We start from the raw sequence: 10,613 nt of genomic DNA, 5'->3' as shown, positions 1-10,613 counted from the left end.
ATGAGGATGATGATGATGATGATGATTAGTAAGGTGATGTGAATGAGGAGGATGATGATGATGATGATTAGTAAGGTGATGTGAATGAGGATGATGATGATTAGTAAGGTGATGTGAATGAGGATGAAGGTTTAAGTCTTCCTGAGTTTCAGAATAAAAGTCTGAAACAATTCTGATGTGAACAAAGTTCGGCCCATTTGTTCCTCGGTTCTGATGAGTTCAGTTTATCTGCAGAGGTCAAAGGTCGCCTGAGGCGGACCTTAGGTCCAACAGAACCAGAACATTGAGCCATAAACCAAACTGATGATGCATTTGTGTGTTTCAGTGGACACAACTGTCCGTCTCCAGATCCTCGCAGGAGCAAAGCCAAGAGTGGTGCCAAAGCTCTGTATGGTGAGTTCTGGTTCTGGTTCTGATCCGTGTCCGTTTCTGTGCCGTTAAACGTCTCGTGTGTTTGGATCAACAGAATCAGAAGAGTCCTACTTCCTCCGCTCTTCTTCCAAACAGAAAAAGAAAAGTCAAAGTGAGCCCAGTCTCAGTTTACCGACCCGGTTTGTTTTTAACGGGTCCGGTTTGTGTGGGTTTGATTTAAAATGCTGCGTTTAAAGACCTGTGAAAATCTGGGTCATTCGATTTCTGAAGAATTCTTAGTTTTTATTTATGTTTAAACTCCAGAAGGATCCATGCAGGAAACCCAGAGGACCGAGCTTTCAACCAGTCCTTAAACGCAGCACGTGCTGGTGAATTTGTAAACTGCTGAGAATGATGCAAAGTTTACAGAGTGTCCCTGAAGGCACCAGGTGAGCTCGTTTTCGGCTTGAGGTCCTGTTTTTGGTCCGTTTTATCTTCAGCTGCAGGGGGGCTGTGTGCTGACCGATAACGTCTCAGCAGAACCAGATAAGGTTCTGTTCTCCTGAAGAGAACAAACAGAGCTGACAACAGATCAGTAACGAGCTCTGATTTATGGATGAATGCCTCCCTGAGGACAAACACAGACGTTTATGACCTTTGTTTTCACACTGGAGGTTCAGGTGATTGGTTTAGTTTTAACAGGACTTCAGGAAATGTCCAGGTGGAGATCTGGACCGCCGGTTCTGCTGCAGAGAAACTGCGTTTTTTTAAACTTGAATAACTGAGAACGGCCGGCTCAATGGGTGAACTCTGGGTTACTCTGCGTCAGGCTTACAGCTGTAGACTTGATGTTTCAGCAGAACTTCTTCGTAGGTTCCTCAGACGTTTGACCAATTTGACTCTTTGTCCAGAACACAGGAAACAATTCACCAGAACCAGCATCAACAGCCTGACGGACACGTCCCAGTACCACGTGGAGGTGAGAACTGCCCGTCCCCTCAAAGAAAGTCCATGTTCTTTTCACTGCTGCAGGCGGTTCTGAAGGCACGGAACCAAAGTTATGTTGGGAAACCAGGCAGCGTTACACAACAACAAACATAAATAACAATAATAACAACAACAATAATGTCGCCTCAGGGTTCTGTTAGTCTGTTATGAGGAGGTACAAGGAGGTATGGGGGAGTTATGAGGGAGGTATGAGGAGTTGTGTGGGAGTTATAAGGCGTTATGGGGGAGGTATGGGGAGGTATGAGGAGTTATGGGGGACGTATGAGGAGTTATGGGGGAGGTATGAGGAGTTATGGGGGAGGTATGAGGAGTTATGAGGGAGGTATGAGGAGTTATGAGGAGTGTCAGATAAAACTTGTATAATGAATCTTGGAGACGATGTTGACGGAACAGACTGATCTGAATCACCCAGAACGTGTGACAGTAAAACAAGCGCTGGGTGTTCTGAACAGCCGGGTCTGCTGGACTTCAGAGTCCGGCTCCAAACCCAACCAGCTGGGTCAGACTCGTAGTAAAAACCTGTGTCCCCCTCAGCACCTGACCACGTTCGTGTTGGACCGTAAAGACGGCATGGTCACGGTGGAGGACGGCATCAGACGTCTGCGGCTGCTGGACGCCAAAGGGAAGGTGTGGACTCAGGAGATGCTGCTGCAGGTGGAGGAGAAGACGGTCAGCCTCGTTGACCTGGAGACAACGGTGAGACCAGAACTTTGGATGTGGAGCAGGAACTAGGAGAATGAGGGACCGTGTCCAGTTTGGTCAGTGTTTTGTTTTTCAGAACGAGTTGGAGAACTTCCCCATCACATCCGTCCTGCTCTGCCAGGCCGTGATGAACGCCTGCAGCTACGACTCCATCCTGGTTCTGGTGTGTAAAGACCCCAGCCAGACTAAACCGGACCTGCACCTGTTCCAGTGTGATGACATCAAGGTAAAGGCCCTGGATCAGCCCACTGAGCCGCCCAGAACCAGGTGACGAGGAACAGATCCGCTGTAAGGCAGTTAAAGGCTCGGTCTGAGGAGAAGCTTTTAAAACGCGTCATGAAGAAATACTGAAGGGGTTTTCACGTTACGTCTTTTGTCAGTCCAGCAGTGTGTTACAGATCACGGTCCTCGACTACCACTCCAAATTTTAGGTCAGTATTTTAAAAAGTGGCTGAATTTGAGTCTTTTGCCAAGTTCGCTGTGACGGACATCTTTTTGAATACATAACTTAATGGTCTGTTGGAGTCCTCTCAGCTGCTGCATCACCGAAGTGGTTCATGACGTACCAGAGAGTGTACAGTGGAAACAGGGTTTGAAGCCTTCTCAATGATTTCCTTTTTGAGTTAGCGTTTAGCTAACTGTGTCACCATGCTGACTCAGATGTCCAAGTACTGGCACCCATCTCACAGCTGAGTTACTCAACAAACAGATCCAAGATAAAGTCCAGACTCATTTAGACATGGATAATAAAAGCTGCTGCTCCAATAAGAAAGGACCAAGAACACATCTCTGTGGAACTCCAGTGGCATGAAGGTTTTATTCAGAATGCTTGGACAGATAAAACCATTCAGGTTCTGTTATTTATTAAATTAATAAAAGATGTTCTGACAGGCCAACCTGATCCACGCAGACGTAGAAAGTGCCATGATGGATGCCAAAGGAGGCAAAGTGAAAAAACGACCAGAAACCCTGAAGTAAGAACTCCTCCTCAGAGGCATCCCGTCACCTGATCTCATGCCTGCAGCTGATTGGCTGATCTGTCTGTCTGCAGGATGATCCTGAAGAGTGACAGCATCATCCCGCCTCCCCCAGCCACACCCGCCCCCGAGGTTCCGGCATCGTCCAACCAGGTGGATGCTAAGGGCCGCGTGGCCGCCTGGTCGGCCTGGACCAATGAGCAGCAGCATTGTGAGTGATGTCACAGAGGGGGTGGGGTCACCGGTTCAGAGTGTTGTTTCAGAAGAAAATAGAATTTTTGACGGTTTCAGTTTTTTTAAACATGAAATTACTTAGATTTATGATGACACAAGGAGAAGTTCACCGATGCAGGAAGAAGCTTGTAGTCTTCATCAGTCTGTAACCCCCCCCCCCCCATCAGAGAGGCCTGTTATTCCCCAATCAGTTACAGAAGCACGATCCGTAGTGTACTCCCGGGTCGCACAGATCGCAGTTGTTTATGAATACAAACTGTCTTATTTACTTAGAAAAGTACGTGCTCTGTCTCCACCGATCTTCATGCAGCTGATTTACGCCACTCGTATTTCCGTTACAATCACTGGTTCAGATGATCTGCGACACATTGGACCTGCCCCCCCCCCCCCCCCAGCCTGAATGAGCAAACCCTGCAAGATACAGAATGAATTATATCCATGGTGAAACGGCTCCGCTCAGTGGTGAAGGTCTCTCTTGTAAATGAGTCCTCGAGGCTCAATGGGATCAACTTGTGTAAATAAAGGTTGAATGGAGCTGCAGATCATTTGAACCATGACGTAAACATGACAATGATGTGAACAGAAATACGAGTGGTGTAAATGAGCAACATTAAGAGTCGGAGTTTCTTTGTCATTCGCACCTCGTGTGGTACATGTGGTGGAACAAGATGATGTTCACAGGGTCCCAGTTACATCCAACAATAAAATGTATAAGAAAAACAGTAACAACATCTAAGATATGAACTAAGAAAAACATAAACTAAATGTACACTAAGCACTAGTAGCATAAAAACATTACGTTGAACAGCAGCACGAACATGAGTCTGTGTGAGCAGATGAGCACGAATGAACACAGCAACATGAAACAGATCAGCAGCAACATGGAACAGATCAGCAGCAACATGGAACAGATCAGCAGCAACATGAAACAGATCAGCAGCAACATGAAACGCATCAGCAGCAACATGAAACACATCAGCAGCAACATGAAACACATCAGCAGCAACATGAAACAAATCAGCAGCAACATTGAAACACATCAGCAGCAACATTGAAACAGATCAGCAGCAACATTGAAACAGATCAGCAGCAACTTGGAACAGATCAGCAGCAACTTGGAACAGATCAGCAGCAACATGATGTGATTTTTCACAGTGATTATTCTGGTTAGAGATTCATGAGTCTTAACAGCCTCAGGGTAGAAGCTGTTCCTCAGTCTAGTGGTTCTACACTTAATGCTCCTCAACCTCCTTCCTGAGGGGAGTGGGGCAAAAAGTGTGTGTGCTGGGTGAGTGTGGTCCTTCATGATGCAGGTGGCCCTCTTCCTGCATCTGGAGGTGTAGATGTCTGTGATGGTGGGGAGACTGACTCCAACATCTTCTGTGCAGCCTTCACCACTCTCTGCAAAGCTTTTCTTTCTGCAGCTGTGCAGCCTCCATGCCACACGTTGATGCTGGAGCACAGGATGCTCTCCACTGCACACCTGTAGAAGGAGGTGAGGACTGAGCTTCCAGACCAGCTCGCCTCAGCCGCCTGAGGAAGTAGAGTCTCTGATGAGCTTTCTTCATCAGGCTGGTGGTGTTGTTGCTCCAGCTGAGGTTGTTGTTCAGGTGCACACCCAAGTACTTGTAGCTGGAGACCACTTCCACCACAGATCCTCCTATGTTCTGGGGTGTAGGTGTGTTGGTTTCTTCTGAAGTCCACGATCATCTTTGTCTTCTTCACATTGATGTGAAGGTTATTCTCTCTGCACCAGCTCTCCAGGTGTTCCACCTCCTGCCTGTAGCTGGACTCATCATTGTTTGTGATGCATCCCACCACCACAGTATCATCTGCAAACTTTACAATGTGAATGCCTGGATGGGTAGCTGCACAATCATATGTGAGCAGAGTAAACAGGAGGGGGCTCGGCACACATCCCTGAGGAGAGCCAGTGCTGACGGTTATGGTGGAGGAGGAGAAGTTGTGGATCCTCACTGACTGTGGTCTGTTTGTTAAGAAGTCTAGGATCCAGTTGCAAATGGAGGGGCTTAGTCCTAGTGTGGATAGTTTGTCCATCAGGGTTTGGGGGATCATGGTGTTGAAGGCAGATGTGAAGTCCACAAAGATCATACGGACGTAGGATATGCGGAGATAGAGCTCACACTTTTCTAAGTAAATTAAGACAGTTCTTACTCATAAATGGAATTATACCAGTACATTTTCCTTAATCTAGAATATTCAATGTAGAGCTGTGCGACTCGGAAGTATTTCTTTTAGCACATTTTCCAATGAGCAACATTACGGATCGGGTTCCGCAACAGATTGGGGAACCACAAGGCCTTATCCGCACAGAGTGATGCACAGAGAGTGAGTCACACAGTGATGTGCACAGAGTGATGCACAGAGAGTGATGCGCGCAGAGTGAGTCACACAGTGAGTCACACAGTGATGTGCACAGAGTGATGCACAGAGTGATGCACAGATTGATGCACAGAGTGATGCGCGCAGAGTGATGCACAGAGAGTGAGTCACACAGTGACGCGCGCAGAGTGAGTCACACAGTGAGTCACACAGTGATGTGCACAGATTGATGCACAGATTGATGCACAGAGTGATGTACAGAGAGTGATGCTGGAGATTGGGCAGGATAGTTCCTGGTGTTGATCAGAAACATGTTCTATCATGTGACACCCTAGAGTCTAATCCTGACTCCGCCTCCTCTCACCAAGCACCTCAATACAGGACGTTGTTGGTCATTGCTGATGTCTTTCTGCCTTGGCGTTGTTGTACCACACAGCGATCAGGTGATCAGCAGCTCCTGACTGGAACCAGTTCTGGACTCAGATTGAACTGGTCCTGTGACCGTTTCTGGTCCGTCTTGTGAAGTTCTGGATGTTTGTGTTGCAGACGAACAGCAGGACGACAGGCCGGGGGACATGACGGCGCTGTTAGTGGACCGGGACGTGGTGAGTCTCACATCTGTCTTGTCTGAGGACAGCTGCAGCTCAGTCCAGTTCCAGTTCAGAGCACAGACACTGGTCTCCTTACAGAAGGGGGCGGGCGGAGAACTGGACCGGCTATGATTGTTCAGGTTTAATCCTTAACGTGTCCTGAGACCACCTTGTTGTCCTTCCTGCAGCAAATCCTGAACCACATCCTGGATGACATCGAGTTCTTCATCACCAAACTCCAGAAGGCCGCCGAGGCCTTCAGCGAGCTGTCCAGGAGGAAGAAGGCCAAGAAGGGCAGGAAGAAAGGTCCTGGAGGTGAGACACGCCTGAGACATGTCTGTCACACACCTGAGACACATCTGAGACACATCTGAGCTGCAGAACCACCTGAAAGGTGTGTGTCAGGTGTGTGTGTGTGTGTGTCAGGTGTGTGTGTGTTTGTTTTTGTTTTTTATATTTGAACCGGTTAGTTTTCCAGTTTTATGTTTGTGGCACCGTTTGTCCTCCGTACGGTGAGTCTGTGGACAGATCTCTGTCCTCCTGGGGTCTCCAGCAGGTTCTGTTTGAAGACCTGAGACCAGATGATGGAGGTCGGTTCTGTGACCTCTGACGGCACAGAACCGACCTCCATCATCTGGTCTGAAGACCAAACCTGCTGGAGACCCCAGGAGAGCGTGGCTCACATGATCAGGCTGTTTGTGCTTGGTGTTCTGAGGAGAACGTCTTTGTTTGTGTCCACCAGAGGGCGTCCTGTCTCTGAGGTCCAAAGCCCCCGGTGAGGACGAGTTCGTGGACTGTCTTCAGAAGTTCAAGCACGCCTTCAACCAGCTGGTAGCTCCTCCTCTAACGTTCTGTCGGTTCTCTGCTGAGAACTGCTTTTGTTCATGCGTCGTTTGCTCAGCAGAACTTTGGAGATGTTTGATCATGGACAGAAACACCGTAGATCTGAATCGTCCTCAGAAACCGAGGACTGAGCAGAAACCGGGTTCTGTTTCAATTTGTGGGTCTCGTTCTTAAGAACCTGCAGAACCTGATGTTTGTGTTCTGAACCGCAGGCCAAGCTGAAGGATCACATTCAGAACCCCAGCGCCGTGGATCTGGTCCACTTCCTGTTCACGCCACTCAGAATGGTAGGTCCTGTCTCCTGAGCAGGAAGTGACATCATCATCCAACTTCTAGAATGTCACTTCTGCTGATGGAGAAAGTTCTTGTACCAGAACAACTGATGGAGCCTGAAAGCTAAAAATAAAGCAGATATGATGGATTTCAAGAAGAAAAGCAGAGTTCAGAGGAGAACATCTTGTTCCTTCTCCTCCTCAGGTGGTCCAGGCATCTGGCGGTACCGATCTGGCTCGGAGCGTCTTGGTTCCTCTGCTCACCCAGGACGCCATCGAGTTCCTCCACGCCTCAGGAACGGTGGAGGAACGCCACCTGTGGGTGACTCTCGGAGATGGGTGGACCAAATGCAGGTGAGAACGTGAGGGAACATCTGGTTCTGTTCATGTTCTTCACATTCTGTTCTCAGCGTGTCATCGTAAAGTTTGGTTCTCAAATGGGTCTTAGGTTTTGGTTTGGTTCTGGTCCTGTTTTTGACTTGCTCTTTTCATGTTCTCACAACGTTGTCTTTGTGTTCTCATGTTGTTCTTATGATCTTTTGATGTTCTCACATTATTCTCTTTAGTTTCTTATGTTTTTCGTATGATCTCATGATGATCTCATGATGTTCTCACGTTGTTCTCATGATGTTTTCATGTTTTTAGTATGTTCTCATGATGTTCTCATGATCTCATGATGTTCATGTTTTTCTTATGATGTTCTCATGTTTTTGTATGACGTTCTCATGATGCTCTCATGATGTTCTCATGTTTTTTGTATGATCTCATGATATTCTCATGATGTTCTCATGTTGTTCTCATGATGTTCATGTTTTTGTATGATGTTCTCATGATGTTCTCATGATGTTCTCATGTTTTTCGTATGATCTCATGATGTTCTCAAGTTGTTCTCATGATGTTCTCATGATGTTCTCATGAAGTTATCATGTTTTTCGTATGATGTTTTCATGATTTTCTCATGTTGTTCTCATAATGTTCTCCTCGTCTTCTCCAGGCTTGAGTGGCCAAAGGACCACTACTTCCCTCCCTGTTTGTTGCGGTTCCGTGACGGATGGGAACCTCCCGTGTTCTCTGCCGTGGCTGCGAGTCGTGAACAGGAAGTGATGCAGCTGGCTGAACGCCTCGCCGGCCCTGAGGTCCAGAGAACAGAGGACCTGTGGCGGACTCAGGAGGTCCGTGAGACGCCTGCAGGACCCCAAGAACCCACCGACGAGAACGGGTCATTTACACGTGTGTTCTGTACGTTCTGTGCCGGCAGCAGTTGGCGGTGCCGAGGTTCCCTCCAGCTGACGGGTACGCCTCCTCCAGCTCCTCCCACAAACGCCTCCAGGTTCTGGATCAGGACACGGCCGTGGCGGCGTTTAAACACGCCTTCAGCCGCCGTGTGGACCGGTAACTCACAGGTCACATGACGCCCCGGAGAACCGACCCCACCGCTCTGTGTTCTGTCAGAACCGGCGCTTGGTGGAACCCTCTTCATCAGTTTCTTACTTCAGTTTGAGTTTTATTTCGTACTTTGTTCTTTGAACCGGAGCGAACGCCTGAAACGATTCAAAGAGAACGGTGAAATTGTTGAGGAGCTCGTCCTGACTCGAGCGTTTCTTCTTCCACGGAGACGAAACGTTCGATCTGTTCTTTTCTGATCTTCAACCTGTCGGTGTTTACGTCTGATTTTTAACGGTGGCTCGTTTCTCCTCGGCTCTAAATTTACATTCTGCACTTTTTTCAAATTAATGGTAGAAATTATGGAGCTCTGATGCCAAAACCAAAGATTTGAAACTAGCTCCATTTCGATTAAATTTTGCAACAGTTTGGATATGACCTTTGACCCTTACCACACTGATGTTGCTTCTGAGGTCATTGCTGATGTCTTTCTGCCTTGGTGTGGAGCTAACGGCCTGAATGAGCCTCTCCCAGTTTGATTCTGTGCACGATCAGAGTATTTCTGTGATAACTGATCCTTCGGCTTGTTGTGTTTCAGAGGTTTTGATGCCGACAGATTTCTTTTTGCCAAATCGAAGTTCGACTTTGTGGCGAGAAACGGCATAGAGCTGTCGGTTCTTAAAGACGAGCTCGTCGAGGTAAAAGGACATTAAGAAGAAAAAATATATTTTCTGCTCAAATGTTACTGACAGTTACTGAAAGCAGCAAAAGGCTAGCTAAAAGCTAACGGTACCATGAGTAGACAACAGATCCAGAAGCTGAAGCACGTTTCAAAGCGAGCGATGCCTTTGACTCAAGGATCTCGGCCTTTTAACCAAAAAACAGCTGCTCTTCATTAAACCCTGAGTTTCGTCTGTCAGGTGCTTGACGACAGGAAGCAGTGGTGGAAGGTTCGGAACGGCTGCGGAGCGTCCGGCTACGTGCCAAACAACATCCTGGAGGTCACCAAAGCTGTGGACACAAACCGAGGAGAACCGGTCTACAGCCACACCATCCAGGTACCCACACGGACCGCACCTTCATCACCACACTCATCCTCACGCCACCTCATCTCCTTTCATGTTCTGTTTCTCATCACTGAAGCTCATGATGCCAAAGAAGGAGTTTGAGTTGTTCAAGGTAGGACGAGTCAGGCTGTGTGCTGTCTGCTTCCTGCCCTGTAGTTTCCACTTCCTGTTTGCTGTGGATCTTCTTAAAGGAACAGTCCAACAGTCTGGGAACATGTGGTACCACCAAGTCTCTTTAACTCTGCCGGTTCAGGACTCGTGGGTCTGGTGGTCTCAGTTCAATTCAGTTTATTTATAAAGCGCCAAATCACAACCAAGTTGTCTCAGGGACTTTACAGGAACATTCACATAAAAAAAACAATTAGTAAAGTTCTCTATCTAAGAATCCAGCAGACAAGATGAATCTTGGCTTCGTTGCAGTCTCCCATCCTGAGCAAGCACAGTGGAGACAGTGGGAAGGAAAACTCCCTTTAACAGGAAGAAACCTCCAGCAGAACCAGGATCAGGACAAGAGACCATCTGCTTTGACCGGCTGGTTGAGAGGACAGGAAGGAGAGACAGACAAACACAGAATGGTAGGTCCAGGTATAGGTCCAGGCCCAGATATAGGTCCAGATATAGGTCCAGGTCCAGGTATAGGTCCAGGTATAGGTCCAGGTATAGGTCCAGGTATAGGTCCAGGTATAGGTCCAGGTATAGGTCCAGGTATAGGTCCAGGTCCAGATATAGGTCCAGGTCTAGGTGCAGGTCCAGGTATAGGTCCAGGTATAGGTCCAGGTCCAGATATAGGTCCAGGTGTATCTGAAAGACAAAAACATGTTAAGGATAGAAAAAATAATTACA

At 47.7% G+C, this 10,613-nt stretch overlaps 1 protein-coding gene across 1 annotated transcript in view; it reads left to right on the top strand.

The window, feature by feature from the left end:
- The window catches only part of eps8a (epidermal growth factor receptor pathway substrate 8a), a 33,371-nt gene that overhangs the window by 9,367 nt on the left and 13,391 nt on the right, over positions 1-10,613 (top strand). Inside the window, exons 3-19 of the mRNA XM_037695612.1 lie at positions 326-393; positions 467-523; positions 1,263-1,330; positions 1,894-2,055; positions 2,138-2,287; positions 2,953-3,035; positions 3,113-3,249; positions 6,162-6,220; positions 6,394-6,520; positions 6,948-7,036; positions 7,261-7,335; positions 7,526-7,674; positions 8,315-8,492; positions 8,579-8,712; positions 9,302-9,401; positions 9,624-9,761; positions 9,847-9,882. Coding sequence (XP_037551540.1) covers positions 326-393; positions 467-523; positions 1,263-1,330; positions 1,894-2,055; positions 2,138-2,287; positions 2,953-3,035; positions 3,113-3,249; positions 6,162-6,220; positions 6,394-6,520; positions 6,948-7,036; positions 7,261-7,335; positions 7,526-7,674; positions 8,315-8,492; positions 8,579-8,712; positions 9,302-9,401; positions 9,624-9,761; positions 9,847-9,882 — 1,810 coding nt within the window. The remainder of the gene's footprint in view (positions 1-325; positions 394-466; positions 524-1,262; positions 1,331-1,893; positions 2,056-2,137; positions 2,288-2,952; positions 3,036-3,112; positions 3,250-6,161; positions 6,221-6,393; positions 6,521-6,947; positions 7,037-7,260; positions 7,336-7,525; positions 7,675-8,314; positions 8,493-8,578; positions 8,713-9,301; positions 9,402-9,623; positions 9,762-9,846; positions 9,883-10,613) is intronic.

The sequence above is a fragment of the Nematolebias whitei genome, chromosome 22, assembly GCF_014905685.2.
Source record: "Nematolebias whitei isolate Nwh7 chromosome 22, NemWhi1, whole genome shotgun sequence".
Taxonomy (NCBI): Eukaryota; Metazoa; Chordata; class Actinopteri; order Cyprinodontiformes; family Rivulidae; genus Nematolebias; species Nematolebias whitei.
The sequence above is the reverse complement of the archived record's forward strand: the minus strand, read 5'-3'. Positions and strand labels throughout refer to the sequence as shown.